Here is a 16,146-nt window from a genome sequence, read left to right as displayed (position 1 = left end):
ACATGGCAGATACTTTATAGCTTTCCTTTAACCAGATGACCAGGGGAGAGCGCGAACGCAGTCCCCCACTACCACAAATTATGCAGTCGAGTTTCCCGCATTTGGGGAAATCGCAGAGGTCAGCACACCCGGAGTGCAAAGGATGAGCCTCGCCCTGGGAAAACCACCTGCCTGATCATGGTGTCGCCCCTGCCAGGTAAGTATGAACTCACACCCCACAGCCCCCCACACCCTGCCCACAGCACGCCTCCACAACACACGGCCACCCCGAGCCCAGCCCCGAAAGCGCCGCTCCCGAGCGGGCCCAAATCCGCGCCCCGACCCGCCCGGCCCGGCCCGCGCAGCGCCCGCGGACGCGCGAGGGCAGCGCTGTTGGGGGGCGGTTTTTATTCCCGGCATGCCGCGGGCGCTGCCTCATTTGCATGGACACGCCCCCAGCCGCGGTACCGCCGTTCCCGGTGGTGGCCGGAGCTGCGCTGCCGCCATCCCGCCCATGCCATCCCGCCCGTGCCATCCCGCCAGTGCCGGAGCGCGCGGTCTCTGTGCCCGCCGGACCCGCGGCAGGGTCACCCGGGCGGCTCCAGCGCGGCCCCTCCTTCCCGGGGCTCGTCCCTCGCCTGCCGAGTCCCGCCGAGCGCTGACGCCCGGGGTCGGTCCCTCCCTCTCCTGTCCCTGAGCTGCGGGGCTGGCAGGGCCGGGGCTGTGTTCGCTGGCCCTGGGCACGTCACCGCTGAGGAGGGGTGACCCGCACCACCTTGCTCCCCCCGTGGGGTCCCGGAGCTCAGGGTCCCTCCTCACTGCACCCCGGGTCTCCCATTGCCCCTCCTTGCCTGCTTGGGGATGGGCTGGGCAACGACTGAGTCTCCAGCCAAAGCCCTCCCACCTCCTCTCCTCTCCTCCCCATCCCTCATGCACTCAGGATTGCTCCTCTGACCCCTGTCTGTCCCATCCAAATTGTTTCCAGGCTCTCACGGTCCAGTTTTCTTCCAGGCTGGATTGGCTGAACATTCACAGACACAAACACCAGGAGTGACAAACCCAACGAGCCCCTGATGCTGCCCCAGCAGGTTCCTTATTCACCTTCCATGCTCAGAAACCATTGCTGCCCACCTAAAGGCTTTGCTCCAGGTCTGGTAAGCAGTGCATGAAGTTCGTGTTGGATTTTGTGAAAAGGCATTTCCATTCCCCGCCTTGTTCTGCAGATGGACAGCACATGTCACTGTCTTGCACGGGGACCCCAGCCCAGGAGCAGCTGGCACATCCCTGAGACCCCAGCCAGCCACAGGAGAGGAACACAGGAGGGGCATTGTGCTGCCTTTGGGTGTGCAAGGGGAGCTGGTGGGTCTGGGGTGAAATGCACACCGGTGTTTGACGGCCCCTCGCTTCCCCCTGGAGCGTGCATGGGCACCGTGAGCTCATGGGCACCCCCTCCACGGGCGGCTGCTCTCCTGGGCTGCTGACAGTGCCCGGTGCCGGGGGATGCTGGGTTCTGAAGGCTCCTGTGCACAGACCTTGTAGGGGCCATCCTGGTGACTCACCTGGAGCCCAGTAAAGCCATGACCACCCGTCCCCTGCAGCCCTGTCTGTGTCCCTGAGACACCCCTGCGCTGCCCCACGGGACCTCTCCCGGTGTCGGGCCAGTGGTGGCCGCGCTCTGCCGTGGATGTGGCTCTAGTCCGGCCCCGCATTGCTCTGACACCGAGTCCCGGGCAGCACGACTGAACCCGGACCCGGAGCCATGGCCCGGACGCGGACCAGGAGCAGGAGCAGGAGCAGGAGCAGGAGCAGGAGCAGGAGCAGGACCAGGACCAGGACCAGGACCAGCAGCCGGGTCCGGTCAGGGAGGGGGCGGGGCCTGGAGCCGGAGCGCGCGGAGCAGCGGCAGCAGCGGCGCGGGACAGGTGAGCGGCTGGGGGCGGGTCCATGCAAATGAGGCAGCGCCCGCGGCATGCCGGGAATAAAAACCGCCCCCCAACAGCGCTGCCCTCGCGCGTCCGCGGGCGCTGCGCGGGCCGGGCCGGGCGGGTCGGGGCGCGGATTTGGGCCCGCTCGGGAGCGGCGCTTTCGGGGCTGGGCTCGGGGTGGCCGTGTGTTGTGGAGGCGTGCTGTGGGCAGGGTGTGGGGGGCTGTGGGGTGTGAGTTCATACTTACCTGGCAGGGGAGACACCATGATCAGGCAGGTGGTTTTCCCAGGGCGAGGCTCATCCCTTGCACTCCGGGTGTGCTGACCCCTGCGATTTCCCCAAATGCGGGAAACTCGACTGCATAATTTGTGGTAGTGGGGGACTGCGTTCGCGCTCTCCCCTGAGAACGCTGTGACAAAGATAGACTTAGTTGCTCTGGGGACGTGTTGCGTTCTTTAAGTTAAGATTGTCCCGTCTTATGTGGGAGCGGTTTTGGCGGTTCCCGATTCTCCATCTCTGGTGCGCGCTGGCAGCCCGCCCGCCCCAGCTCGCCCGGGCTCCGGTGCTCGCCCGTTCCAGCATCTCCGGCCGTGCCCCGCGGATCGGCGGTCGGGGCCGGTCCCCACGCTTTCCTCCGTGCCCTTATCGCCCCCCGCAGCCCCCTCGGCCGGTGCTCCAGGTGCCGCTGCCCCGCCCCGGGGGCGGTCGCGGCGCGGCCCCGCCCCGGATCCTCCCGCCGCCGCCGCAGCCCAGCGGAGCGCACCCCGCTCGGCCGCCGCCGCGGGATCGCCGGAGCGCACGTGGCGACGCCATGGCCCGACTGGTGCTGCAGGACGGGTCGGTGCTGCCCGGGCGCCCCTTCGGGGCTGTCGGGGCCGCCGCCGCGGGGGAAGTCGGTGAGTGCGTGCGGGGGCGGGCCGGGCCGGGCCGGGATGTCGTGGGGCGGCGCGGGAAGGAGAGGGAGCGAGGGATGCGGCCCGGCCCGGGGACTTCCTCCGCGGGGCCGCTCCGGGGCCGGGGTTGGGATCGGACCGGCAGAGCCCGGCTCGGGGCGGGGGCCGGGCTGCCCCCCATCACCCCCATCCCGCTCCCCTCAGTGTTCCAGACTGGCATGGTGGGGTACCCCGAGGCGCTCACCGACCCCTCCTACAAGGCGCAGATCCTGGTGCTCACCTACCCGCTGGTCGGTAACTACGGAGTGCCCCGGGACGAGCCCGACGCCTTCGGCCTCAGCAGGGTGAGTAGGGCCCGAGGGGCTGCGTGTCCTGCCCTGGTGTCGCCGCGGCAGGACCGGGCACTGCGGGGAGCCAGGATGGCACCAGGTGCCAGGGCACGCTGGGTGGCACATGGTGGCAGGGAGAGGTTTGAGTGCGGAGCTGTGGGGCCAGCACGCTGTGATAAGGCGAGGACTGGGGCTGGGCAGGGGGACACCCCGGTGCGCTGGGATCGGGGAGCCCTCGCAGCACGCAGGGTGTGGGGCCGTGTGTTTCCCCAGCAGGGCTCTGTTCCAGGGTGGGAGTCTCGAAGCGCTGTGACAAGGCAGGGCTGGGGCTGGGCAGAGGGGCTGCTCGAGGCCCCAGCCCCCTCCCAACCCCTTGGCCTCCACGCTGCCCATCCCGGGGCAGAGTCCAGCCCTGCTGTGGCCGTGCTGTGCCGGCCTCCCCACGCCACCCCTGGGGGGTCTCGCTGTTAGCAGCCCTCTGCAGGCCTGTGCTGTGTGGGGCTGTGCTTCCAGGACCCAGAGCCCTGATCCCATGGGACAGGACATCCCAGCGTGGCTTGGTTTGTGGTGCAGCTGTTCCAAGCTGGGGGGTCCCGTGGCACAGGCCGTGTTGGCTGTGGGGGTCTGGACACCCCATCCTGGGGCTCCCTGATCCAGGGGCTTTGCTGGACTAAGGCTCAGCCTTGCCATGATAAGTGTGGGACGAGCTGGGGCAAGTTACAGCTTGGCACTGGGAGGGCTGGTCCTGTGCTGTGGAAATGGTGTCTGTGTTCCACGGAGTTTCTATGGGCTGGTGACTCTCTGCTTTGCCCTGCCCACCCTCTGTCCCCACAGTGGTTTGAGTCCAGCAAGATCCACGTGGCCGGGCTGGTGGTGGGCGAGTGCTCGGAGACCCCCAGCCACTGGAGCGCAGCGCACTCCCTGGACCAGTGGCTGAAGGAGCAGAACATCCCTGGGCTGGCAGGTGGGACTGGGGAGACAGCAGGGTAGGATGGGGGGTGGGGGCTGGGGGTCTGCAGGTTCTGACACCAGATCTGTCTCTGTTGGAATCTGCCCATCTGAGATCTGACCCTCTGTGGCATTTGGGGTGATGCTGCTGCCGGGGCACGGGGTCCTGCAGGGGTGGGCCGGGACCCCCGGACTGTGTCTCACAGCCCCCTTGCAGGGGTGGATACGCGGGCGCTGACAAAGAAGATCCGTGAGAAGGGGACGCTCCTGGGGAAGCTGGTGCCGGCTGCGAGCCCCGAGGGGAGCCTCTCCTTCGAGGACCCCAACACGAAGCACCTGGTGCAGGAGGTGTCGCTGAAGGTGTGGCGGGGGTCTGAGCGGGCGGGGGGCAGCGAGGGGGCTGTGGAGCCCCTCACTGCGGGGCTGGTCCCAGCAGCAGTCTGGGGGATCCACTCCCCTTCCCCAGGCACCACAAGTGTTCAACCCCGGCGGGTCCCTGCGGGTCACCGCCCTCGACTGCGGCCTGAAGAACAACCAAATACGGTGCCTGTGCAAGCGCGGGGCCACTGTCACTGTGGTGCCCTGGGACCACCCGCTGGACCCTGCAGGTGGGATGGCAGTGGCTGGGGACGATCTGGGCCCCCACCAGGGGGGCTGAGGGCAGTGGGGTCTGGCACAGGGGCTGTCTGCATGGTTGGTGCTAGGGACACAAGGCACCTGTGTCCTGCTCAATGCTGTGGTGTGGGGAGCCTTGGTGTCATCATTTCTGGGGGCTTTGGGGATCGAGGCCCTCAGTGTGGCACCACAGGAGCAGGGCCATGGGATTGGGATGCCTGGCTGTGATTGGCATGGGGGACTCTGGACTGGGGTATTGCTGTGTCTTGGGGTGGGGGCTGCTATGGGGGACTGGCAGGGCCTTGCTGCCACTGGAATGGGTGTTGTGGGGTCAGAACACATTGGTTACAGCCCTGCTGAGGTGTCAGGGGAGCTACAGGCTCAGGGTGCTTCTCTGCTGGTAGCCAGGAGTGCCTGCTGAGAGCCTGTGGGGAGCTTGAGGGCCCTACTTGGGGAGCTGGGGGACCCCACTCTGACCCTGCTGCTCTCTTGGCACAGACTTTGACGGGCTGTTCATCAGCAACGGTCCTGGGGACCCACAGCTCTGCCAGGAGACGGTGTCCAACCTGCGCCGGGTGCTGGATGCGCCCCAGCCCAAGCCCATTTTTGGGATCTGCCTAGGACACCAGCTGCTTGCCCTGGCCCTCGGCGCCCATACCTACAAGATGAAGTGAGTGGGGATCCAGAGTCGCTGCGAGGGTCCGGGCTGCCGGGGCTGCTGACACCTGTCCCACCACGCAGGTACGGGAACCGCGGGCACAACCAGCCGTGCCTGCACGAGGACACGCAGCGCTGCTTCATCACGGCGCAGAACCACGGCTTCGCGGTGGAGGCGCGCAGCCTCCCGCCCGGCTGGCTACCGCTCTTCACCAACGCCAACGACGGCTCCAACGAGGGCCTCGTGCACCAGCACAAGCCCTTCTTCAGGTGTGTGTGGGGCTGCAGCAGGGGCTGGGGGATGGCAGGTCATAGGGGTGCGCCCTCCCTGACCCCCTCTCAGTGTCCAGTTTCACCCCGAGCACTGCGCCGGCCCCACGGACCTGGAGGGTCTCTTTGATGTCTTCGTGGAGGCGGCGCGGGACCTGCGGGATGGGCACGGCAGCAACCGGACAGGTGGGTGTGGGTGTGAGGGACAGCCCGGACCATGGCCAAGGGCTGCAGGGCGGGGCTGTCCTGGAGTGCCCTGTGCCCAGCGTGCCACATCCCCCCAGTGCGGCAGCGCCTGCAGGAGTGGCTGAGCTACACCAAGGCACCGGCGGGGGACCTGGAGGCAGCCCGGCCCCGCAAGGTGCTGATCCTGGGCTCCGGTGGCCTTTCCATTGGGCAGGCAGGAGAGTTCGATTACTCGGGCTCACAGGTGAGTGCCCACCCCAGGGCATGGGGGGCGGTGGGGGCCGTGGGGACGGCAGGGGCCCAGGGCCACCAGCTGTGACCCCTGTGCTCTCCACGAGGCCATCAAAGCGCTGAAGGAGGAGAACATCCAGACGGTGCTGATCAACCCCAACATCGCCACAGTCCAGACCTCCAAGGGGCTGGCGGACAAGGTGTACTTCCTGCCCATCACCCCTGAGTACGTCACCCAGGTGAGCACCCGGGATGCTTGATTTGGGAATGCAGGGATGGCAGAGTTGGGGGAAGAGTTGGGGCTGGGCTGGAGGATGGCCTAGAGCCTGGTGCATGGGCGGGGTTGGAAGGGACTTAGGGGGCAGCACAGGTGAAGAGGCAGCTGGAAAACTCAGGAGTCACCGTGGTTTCTGTGCCCCCTAGGTGATCCGGAATGAGCGGCCCGATGGGGTGCTGCTGACCTTCGGGGGGCAGACTGCCCTCAACTGTGGCGTGGAGCTGACCAAGGCGGGCGTTCTGGAGCGTTACCGCGTGCGGGTGCTGGGCACCCCTGTCGCCTCCATTGAGATGACAGAGGATCGCAAGGTCTTCGTGGAGAAGATGGAGGAGATTGGGGAGCACGTGGCGCCCAGCGAGGCTGCTGCCTCCCTGGAGCAGGTCTGGGGTGGTCTGGGGGCTGTGGGGCTGGGCAGGGTCCTGTCCTTCCTGTTCCCAGCCTGACCCCATTGCTCCCTGCAGGCGCAGGCTGCCGCTGAGCGCTTGGGGTACCCGGTGCTGGTGCGCTCTGCCTACGCCCTCGGGGGGCTGGGCTCTGGTTTCGCCAACAGCCGAGAGGAGCTGGTGGCTCTGGTGAGCCAGGCCTTCACCCACACCTCCCAGGTGCTGGTGGACAAGTCCCTGAAAGGCTGGAAGGAGATTGAGTACGAGGTGGTGCGAGACGCCTACAACAACTGCGTCACGGTACGGGATGGAGGGAGGCTCCGGGCTGCTGCAGGGGACAGATGGGGGGCAGGGGCTGGGAGCTCACACTGCACCTGGTCCCCAGGGAGGGCTGCCCAGTGCCTCTGATGGTGCTGGCACAGCTGCTGTGTGCCATTGGGCGCTGTTCCACAGTGGAACAGCCGTGTATTCCAGTGCTGACTGGGCAGGGGAGGATGTGGTGGGAACTGGGAGGAACCCACCACAGACAGCATGTGGGGCAGTGAGGGAACCCCAGGCTTGCAGTGACCCCTCCCCACTGCCAGGTGTGCAACATGGAGAACCTGGACCCACTGGGGATCCACACGGGCGAGTCCATTGTGGTGGCGCCGAGTCAGACCCTCAACGACACCGAGTACTTCATGCTGAGGCGCACGGCCATCAAGGTGGTGCAGCACCTGGGCATCGTGGGCGAGTGCAACATCCAGTTTGCCCTCAACCCCGAGTCAGAGCAGGTACTTGCAGCTCCCTGTGGGTTCTGGGTCCCGCTCCTGAGCCGCTGCCAGCCCTGCCCTGCGGGGTCTGGGTCCTGCCCCGTGCTGTCCCTGAGGTGTCTGTGGGACACCGTGGGTGTGGCCGTGTCCCCGGCCTGTTCCACGGCCCCACTGACCCTGCTGCCCACAGTACTACATCATCGAGATGAACGCCCGGCTCTCCCGCAGCTCGGCCCTGGCCAGCAAGGCCACTGGTTACCCGCTGGCCTATGTGGCTGCCAAACTTGCCCTGGGCATCCCCCTGCCCGTGCTCAGGTAAGGTACCACCCCAGTGCAGGACAAGGTGCTGCCTGGTGGGATGGCCCCAGGTGCTGACCCCTGTCACCTCCCCAGGAACTCTGTCACCAACTCCACCACGGCCAGCTTTGAGCCCAGCCTGGACTACTGTGTGGTGAAGATCCCGCGCTGGGACCTGAGCAAGTTCCTGCGCGTCAGCACCAAGATTGGCAGCTCCATGAAGAGCGTGGGTGAGTGGAGGGGCAGCTGCTGGGGCACGTGGTGGGCTCGGGATCTGCCTGCTGACCCCTCCTTCTGCAGGGGAGGTCATGGCCATTGGGAGGAACTTTGAGGAGGCGTTCCAGAAGGCTCTGAGGATGGTGGACGAGAACTGTGTGGGCTTCGATCACACCGTGAAGCCGGCCTCAGACATGGTGAGCGCTGGGGTCTGGGTGTCTGTGCTGGCCATGCCAGTCTGGGGGGACAGAGGGCCACCTGCCTCCCTCGGCCACGCTCTTACCCCTGGCCTGGCAGGAGCTGGAGACGCCAACGGACAAGCGAATCTTCGTGCTGGCAGCGGCGCTGCGGGCCGGCTACTCCATCGAGCGGCTCTATGAGCTGACCAAGATTGACCGCTGGTTCCTGCACAAGATGAAGAACATCACGGACCACGCGGTGCTGCTGGAGTCGTACCGCGGCCAGCAGGGCACCATGCCGCCCGCCGTGCTCCAGCGCGCCAAGCAGCTCGGCTTCTCCGACAAGCAGGTGGCCCAGGCCGTGCTCAGGTGAGATGGGGAGGGGACGGGGGGCAGCCCTGTTCCGCTCCCTGCCTCGATCCTGGCGCTCACCCAGCTCCCCGCAGCACCGAGCTGGCCGTGCGGAAGATGCGGCGCGACCTGAAGATTCTGCCGGTGGTGAAGCAGATCGACACGGTGGCAGCGGAGTGGCCGGCCCAAACCAACTACCTGTACCTGACCTACAACGGCTCTGAGCATGACCTGGCCTTCCGTGAGCCCCACGTCATGGTCATCGGCTCTGGCGTCTACCGCATCGGCAGCAGTGTCGAGTTTGACTGGTGTGCCGTTGGCTGCATCCAGGAGCTCCGCAAGGTCAGATGGGCCCCGGCACCCTGTGGAGCCAGGGCTGGGTGTCCCTGCTCAGAGGACGAGGCTGGGGCTGGGGCTCACCTTGTCTCACTCCCCAACAGATGGGCTTCAAGACAATCATGGTGAACTACAACCCTGAGACTGTGAGCACCGATTACGACATGTGCGATCGCCTCTACTTTGATGAGATTTCCTTCGAGGTGAGGGGGCTGAGGCCCTGACAGCTGTGGGGCTGGGTGGGGGCTGCCATGGCTCTGTCCCAGCCATCCCCCCACCCCGCACGGTGCTGCAGGTGGTGATGGACATCTACGAGCTGGAGAACCCTGAGGGAGTGATCCTGTCCATGGGCGGGCAGCTGCCCAATAACATCGCCATGGCCCTGCACCGGCAGCAGTGCCGCATCCTGGGCACCTCCCCGGAGGCCATCGACTCCGCCGAGAACCGCTTCAAGTTCTCGCGCCTGCTGGACTCCATCGGCATCAGCCAGCCCCTCTGGAAGGAGCTCTCCAACATGGAGGTGGGGCCCAGCGAACAGGAGAGGCGCCTCGGGGTGGCTCTCCGTGTGTAGGCTGAGGTTCCATCTCTCCCACAGTCGGCCAAGCACTTCTGCAGCAAGGTGGGGTACCCGTGTGTGGTGCGCCCGTCCTACGTGCTGAGCGGCGCTGCCATGAACGTGGCGTACTCGGACAGCGATCTGGAGAAGTTCCTGAGCAACGCTGTGGCCGTGTCCAAGGAGCAGCCTGTTGTCATTTCCAAGTTCATCCAGGAGGCCAAGGTCCGTCCAGGAGGCTGCTCCAGCCCTGGGATGCCCCCTGAAAGCCCCAGCCTGACCCCAGGGACGGGCTGTTACCGTGTTCCCTCTGACAGGAGATCGACGTGGACGCGGTGGCCTGTGACGGCGTGGTGGTGGCCATCGCCATCTCGGAGCACGTGGAGAACGCTGGGGTGCACTCAGGCGATGCCACACTGGTGACCCCCCCGCAGGACATCACCCCCAAGACGCTGGAGCGCATCAAGGCCATTGTCCACGCCATCGGGCAGGAGCTGCAGGTCACAGGGCCCTTCAACCTGCAGCTCATCGCCAAGGTACCGGCGGCTGGGGGCTGCAGGGTGCCGGGGAGAGCGCCCCACATCCCCAGCCCTGCCTCATTCTGTCACCTCTCTCCTAGGATGACCAGCTGAAGGTGATAGAGTGCAACGTCCGTGTCTCCCGCTCCTTCCCCTTTGTCTCCAAGACCCTGGGCGTGGACTTGGTGGCCCTGGCCAGCCAGGTGATCATGGGTGAGGATGTGGAGCCCGTGGGGCTGATGACGGGCACAGGCATCGTCGGTGTCAAGGTGAGTGGGGGCCGTGGGGCTGGGCTGGGGCGCAGGGCCAGGCAGTCGCTGAGTGTCCCCTTGCCCCAGGTGCCCCAGTTCTCCTTCTCCCGCCTGGCGGGCGCTGATGTGGTGCTGGGTGTGGAGATGACCAGCACGGGCGAGGTCGCCTGCTTTGGGGAGAACCGCTGCGAGGCATACCTGAAGGCCATGCTCAGCACCGGCTTCAAGATCCCCAAGAAGAACATTCTGCTGACCATCGGCAGCTACAAGGTGTGTGGGGTAGAAGTGCTGGGAAGCTGGGCCCGCTCTGTGCCCTCTGACCGGCCCCTGGTTCTTTCAGAACAAGAGTGAGTTGCTGCCCACGGTGCGGAAGCTGGAGACCCTTGGTTACAACCTGTATGCCAGCCTGGGCACCGCCGACTTCTACACCGAGCACGGCATCAAGGTCAGGGCAGGGCTGGCGGGGCCGGGCTGGCTCCCGGGGCGCTGCGGGGCCTGACGGGGCCACTCCTGCAGGTGAAGGCTGTGGACTGGCACTTCGAGGAGGCAGACAGCAGCGACGCTGGTGCCCGGGAGACGCAGCGCAGCATCCTGGACTACCTGGCCGAGAACCACTTTGAGATGGTCATTAACCTCTCCATGCGCAACTCGGGGGGCCGCCGCCTCTCCTCCTTCGTCACCAAGGGCTACCGCACCCGGCGCCTGGCTGTCGACTACTCCGTGCCCCTCATCATCGACATCAAGTGCACAAAGCTCTTCGTAGAGGTGTGCTTGTGGAAGTCCTGTTGTGGGTGCGGTGGGGCAGGGCACTGTGTGTGGGTGTCACTGTGTGTGGGTGTCACTGTGCAGGGGTTGTGTTTGGAGCGCAGCTCGGACAGGCACCGTCACCCTGGCCCTGCTCCTGACCCAGGGCCCTCGTGGCTGCCATTTCTGCAGGCACTGGGCCAGATTGGGGCAGCTCCCCCACTGAAGATCCATGTGGACTGCATGACATCCCAGAAACTCATCCGTCTGCCAGGTGGGTGTTCAGTGGCCCCAGGGGGGCAGCACGGAACCGGGACAGGGCTGGGAGCCAGGCTGGGCACGTCCCTGGGGAGAGGTGTTTCCATGCTGTACTGCCAGGATGGCCCTTGTCCCTCCAGTCCCCTGTGGCCAGCAGCTGCCAGGGCTGACACTGACACTCCCCAGGCCTGATCGATGTCCACGTCCACCTCCGTGAGCCGGGTGGCACCCACAAGGAGGACTTTGCATCAGGCACAGCAGCTGCCCTGGCTGGGGGCGTCACTATGGTGTGCGCCATGCCCAACACCAGCCCTGCTGTCACCGATGCCGCCTCTTTCGCTTTGGCACAGAAGGTGAGGAGCTGCTGCCAGCCTGATGCTCACGTCCCCTCCTGCGCCAGCCATGGTGGGCTCACTGCCCGCGCTGGGCTCGCTGCTGGTGGCGGGGCTGGTCCCACCACAGCACCCACCGCCTCTTGTGCTGCAGCTGGCTGAGGCTGGGGCCCGCTGCGATTTTGCTCTCTTCCTGGGGGCTTCCCTGGACAATGCTGGCACTCTGGGCCCCCTGGCTGGGGCAGCTGCTGGGCTCAAGATGTACCTGAACGACACCTTCTCCAGCCTGAGGATGGACGACGTGTCGCTGTGGATGGAGGTGAGCGGGGGGGCGGGGGCTGGCCCGGGGCAGGTCTGCTCCTGGCCCCGGTGCCCACCAGCCCCGTTCCCCCCAGCACCTGGAGCAGTGGCCGCGGCACCTGCCCATCGTGGCGCACGCCGAGCGGCAGACGGTGGCCGCCGTGCTGATGGTGGCGCAGCTGTACCAGCGCCCTGTGCACATCTGCCACGTGGCGCGCAGGGAGGAGGTGAGCGGGGCGAGGGCGGGTTCTGGGGGCGCAGCGCGGGGCCCTGTGGGTTCCCCACTAACCACGGCTCCCCCAGATCCTCCTCATCAAGGCGGCCAAGCAGAGGGGGATCCCGGTGACGTGCGAGGTGGCCCCGCACCACCTGTTCCTGAGCCAGGACGACCTGGGGCGCCTCGGGAAGGGCCGCGCGGCCGTGCGGCCGGAGCTGGGCACCCGCCAGGACGTGGAGGCGCTCTGGGAGAACATGGACATCATCGACTGCTTTGCCACTGACCACGGTGAGTCCCCAGGGATGGTGGCCGTGGAGCAGGGACAGCGGTGGGGACAGTCTCCGGTGACCAGCCCCATCCCGCAGCACCCCACACGCTGGAGGAGAAGCAGGGGCAGGAGCCGCCCCCTGGGTACCCCGGCCTGGAGACGATGCTGCCGCTGCTGCTGACGGCCGTGTCTGAGGGGCGGCTCAGCGTGGAGGACATCGTGCAGCGCCTCTACGAGAACCCTCGCAAGATCTTCGGGCTGCCGCCGCAGGAGGACACCTATGTGGAGGTGCGTCCTTGCACAGCCGCCCCAGGTGCGGCCCCCGCGCTTCTGCCTCTGACCCGCTGTCCTGGCAGGTGGACCTGGAGCACGAGTGGATCATCCCCAGCAGCACAGCCTTCTCCAAGGCCCGCTGGACCCCCTTTGAGGGCATGCAGGTGAAGGGGACGGTGCGGAGAGTAGTCCTGCGTGGGGAGGTTGCCTACATCGATGGGCAGGTAAGGTCCTGGGTCCTTTTCTTCCTGCATCGAGGGCATCCTCCATCACAGAGGGGATCCCCCAGTGCTGACCCATTTCCCTGATCCCATCTCTGCCACGGCTGCAGGTGCTGGTGCCCCCTGGCTATGGGCAGGATGTGAAGAAGTGGCCCTCAGGAGCTGCACTGCTGCCACATGGGCCCCCCCCCAAGGAGAGTGTGAAGGTACTGTGGTGTAGGGACGTGGCAGGGGTGTTCCTCTCCGCCCTAGCTCCAGCCCTGTCTCTCCTTTCAGGCCCCTGAGCAGTCCCGGCACATGGCTGGTGACGTGCTGCGTGGGCGAGCCCACAGCCCCCGGCGGCCCGGCCCCGCGGGGGACACACGCTTCCACCTCCCGCCCCGCATCCACCGAGCCTCCGACCCCGGGCTGCCAGGTAGGGGGGCGGCGGGCGTTCTGCCGGGGGCCGGGTCGGGGAGCGTGGCTGGGCGGCCCCGCTGATGCCAGCCCTTGTGTCCTGTTCAGCATTCCGGAGGCTGGGAGCCGCGCAGCGCCCGGGCGCCCGAGGCACCGGTAATGTCGGGGGGGAACTCACTAATGGCACTAACTGCAGCCCATGAGTGCATCCCCTCCCCCAGGTGCCGTGCGGGCCCCGGGCTGCCTGCGCTGCCCACCATGGGCCCCTTGTGGCACCCAGCACCAGAACTGGGTGCTGAGGACAGGGCACAGCTGTGCCGCCCGCTCCCCTCCTGCCCCAGCCTGCGTGGCACCTCGGGGACCCCTCACCCGCCACTGTGCTCTGGGGTGGCCAGTTGGGAATTGCGGGGCGTGCAGGGAGAGGGTTGCAGCAGAACGTGGGGCTTGGACTGCCAGAGACACATGGTCTCTGGTCAACCACCACGCTGGCATCGGGCCCTTCTTGATTTCACCTGGTGTTGCCGAGTGCCAGGAGGGCTGTGCCACGCTGGAGGAGAGCAGGACCCGGGTGCTGCCTCTCCCCACAGCCCCTAACACCTCTGCTCCCCTCTCCCACCCAGCTGAGGAGGCTCGTGAGAAGGGCGGCAGGAAGGCAGCGGAACTGGGTGAGTGCAGCAGGGGCCCGCAGTGGGGATGCAGGTGCACGGCTGGTGGCTGGGCTCCTCAGGGCACCCCTGTGGGCTGACCAGCTGCTCTCGGTGCCACAGATTCGGCGGTGGTCCAGGACAGCCATTTCTACCCGCTGGGCCCTGTCCCGCGGCAGGCGTCCCCTCAGCGTGCCCCCCAGACCTCCCCGCTGCTGCACCCCCTTGTCGGGCAGCACGTCCTCTCTGTCCAGCAGTTCTCCAAGGAGCAGGTGCCCGGCCGGGCGGGCGCGGGGTCTGGGTGTGCCCAGTGCTTCCTGTGCCCTGGCTGAGCCCTGGTGCCTCCTGTGCCCCCTGTCCCCGCAGCTGTCCCACCTGTTCAACATCGCACACACCATGCGCCTGCTGGTGCAGAAGGAGCGCAGCCTGGACATCCTCAAGGTGAGCTGTGCACAGAGTGTGAGCTGTGCAGAGAGTGCATCCCTGGGCACCCCGAGGGAGCCCTGCACCAGGCAGGGATGCCAGGGCTCCCCGAGCTGACAGCCTGGCCCTGCAGGGGAAGGTGATGGCGACCATGTTCTACGAGGTGAGCACACGGACCAGCAGCTCCTTTGCAGCAGCCATGAGCCGGCTGGGAGGCTCTGTCCTGTCCTTCTCCGAAGCCACGTCCTCGGTGCAGAAGGGCGAGTCACTGGCTGACTCCGTGCAGACCATGTGCTGCTACGCTGATGTGCTGGTGCTGCGGCACCCCCAGCCTGGTGCTGTCGAGGTGAGGGGTGAGGGGTGAGGGAAGCTGCTCCCTCTCTGGAGGCACCAGGGGCGGGGATGGTGACCTTGTCCCCAGCTGGGCCGGGCTGGGTGCCGCTCCTGTGGGGCTGGTGGGGGCTGTGTCCCGGCTGTGCTCACCTCCCTGCCCTGCCGGTGCTCCAGCTGGCCGCCAGGCACTGCCGCAAGCCGGTGATCAACGCGGGGGACGGCGTGGGGGAGCACCCCACGCAGGCGCTGCTGGACATCTTCACCATCCGCGAGGAGCTGGGCACAGTCAACGGGATGACGGTGAGGCGCCGGCCCCAGACCGGCTGGGCAGGGGCCCTGTGCGGGCCCTGAGGGGCCGTGGGCAGGCTGGGCTGACCGCTCTCCGCAGATCACCATGGTGGGTGACCTGAAGCACGGGCGCACGGTGCACTCCCTGGCCCGCCTGCTCACCCAGTACCGCGTCAACCTGCGCTACGTGACCCCTCCCGGCCTCCGCATGCCCCCCGACATCACCAGCTTTGTGGCCTCCCGGGGCATCCAGCAGGTGAGGAGCAGGGTGGGGGGCTGCCCCCACACACCCTCTGGCCCCGTGTCCCCCCCAACCTCACGGTGCTGCCCCAGGAGGAGTTCGGGAGCATCGAGGAGGCGCTGCCGGACACGGACGTGCTCTACATGACCCGCATCCAGAAGGAGCGCTTCCAGCGGGCCGAGGACTACGAGGCCGTGAGTGAGGGGAACCCGGGTCCTGCTGCCCTCCAGGGCCGTGGGGACTCCCCTGCCCAGCTCAGGCTCTGTGTTCCCTCAGTGCTTCGGGAAGTTCATCCTCACGCCCCACATCATGACCCGGGCCAAGGAGAGGATGGTGGTGATGCACCCCCTGCCCCGTGTCAACGAGATCAGGTGGGGACAGGGGGAGCAGGGGCGGGGCAGGGTTGGAGGGAGCACCTGGGGTGTCTGGGAGAATGGGGTGTGGAATATCCAGGGAGAAGGGGGGGCACTCAGGCCAGGGGGCTGTAGGAGGGCTCGGGGGGCCTGGGGCTGTCTGGGGGACAGGAGCAGGAGCAGTGTGCTGGGCAGGACTGGGGACAGCTCGGAGCCACGGGGGCCGCTGGGTTTGGGGGGACAGGCTCCATTGTGCGGTGGGTCCCGGGGCTGTCAGAACTGCCACGTGGGTCAGTGATTCCAGCGGGGATGCGGAGCGTCCCGAGGGTGTGCCAGAGGCCGCGGGACGAGTCGGGTCGGGGACTGCGGATGGGTTCGGAGGGTTCCGGGCGGGTTCGGTGGGTTCCGGGCGGGTTCGGGGATCCCGGACGGGTTCGGAGAGTTTCGGGCGGGTTCGGTGGGTTCCGGATGGGTTCGAGGAATTCCGGGCGGGTTCGCGGTGCCGGCGCGGTCTGATGACGTCATTCCGCAGCGTGGAGGTGGACTCGGACCCGCGCGCCGCGTACTTCCGGCAGGCGGAGAACGGGATGTACATTCGGATGTCGCTGCTGGCCACGGTGCTGGGCCGCTACTGACCAATAAACGCCCTGGGTCGCGACACGACATCGCGCCGCGACTCGCGTCACCGCGCCGCGACTCGCGGGGCCAT

General features: G+C 67.1%; 1 protein-coding gene and 2 non-coding genes across 4 annotated transcripts; 2 read left to right on the top strand and 1 right to left on the bottom strand.

Annotated features, from left to right (window-relative positions):
• Positions 1 to 40: 40 nt before the first annotated feature.
• Positions 41 to 204, bottom strand: LOC116994839. Its single transcript, XR_004417590.1, has one exon. It is a non-coding gene; the product is annotated as a U1 spliceosomal RNA (small nuclear RNA).
• A 1,939-nt stretch (positions 205 to 2,143) lies between these two features.
• On the top strand, positions 2,144 to 2,307 carry LOC116994838. The gene has a single exon (XR_004417589.1). It is a non-coding gene; the product is annotated as a U1 spliceosomal RNA (small nuclear RNA).
• Positions 2,308 to 2,691: 384 nt separating this feature from the next.
• Positions 2,692 to 16,100, top strand: CAD (carbamoyl-phosphate synthetase 2, aspartate transcarbamylase, and dihydroorotase). Of its 2 annotated transcripts, XM_033055253.1 has the most exons (45): positions 2,692 to 2,800; positions 3,002 to 3,141; positions 3,961 to 4,090; positions 4,292 to 4,434; positions 4,541 to 4,682; positions 5,188 to 5,359; positions 5,431 to 5,616; positions 5,690 to 5,802; positions 5,901 to 6,046; positions 6,141 to 6,272; positions 6,457 to 6,690; positions 6,772 to 6,993; positions 7,278 to 7,466; positions 7,636 to 7,760; positions 7,839 to 7,972; positions 8,043 to 8,155; positions 8,256 to 8,506; positions 8,584 to 8,830; positions 8,929 to 9,027; positions 9,120 to 9,344; positions 9,420 to 9,602; positions 9,695 to 9,913; positions 9,997 to 10,164; positions 10,234 to 10,416; positions 10,487 to 10,591; positions 10,663 to 10,911; positions 11,083 to 11,164; positions 11,335 to 11,501; positions 11,635 to 11,799; positions 11,876 to 12,007; positions 12,084 to 12,285; positions 12,363 to 12,553; positions 12,622 to 12,762; positions 12,870 to 12,965; positions 13,036 to 13,174; positions 13,264 to 13,311; positions 13,776 to 13,820; positions 13,923 to 14,071; positions 14,166 to 14,240; positions 14,356 to 14,568; positions 14,730 to 14,855; positions 14,944 to 15,099; positions 15,177 to 15,278; positions 15,361 to 15,455; positions 15,970 to 16,100. In XM_033055253.1, exons 1-45 carry the CDS (start codon positions 2,716 to 2,718, stop codon positions 16,070 to 16,072), a joined length of 6,762 nt encoding a protein of 2,253 aa, XP_032911144.1. In that variant the 5' UTR covers positions 2,692 to 2,715; the 3' UTR covers positions 16,073 to 16,100. The 2 variants fall into 2 exon arrangements, with proteins under 2 accessions (XP_032911144.1, XP_032911145.1); XM_033055254.1 differs by lacking the exon at positions 13,264 to 13,311.
• Positions 16,101 to 16,146: the final 46 nt, after the last annotated feature.

This window comes from Catharus ustulatus, chromosome 3 (genome assembly GCF_009819885.2).
Source record: "Catharus ustulatus isolate bCatUst1 chromosome 3, bCatUst1.pri.v2, whole genome shotgun sequence".
Classification (NCBI taxonomy): domain Eukaryota; kingdom Metazoa; phylum Chordata; class Aves; order Passeriformes; family Turdidae; genus Catharus; species Catharus ustulatus.
The sequence above is the reverse complement of the archived record's forward strand: the minus strand, read 5'-3'. Positions and strand labels throughout refer to the sequence as shown.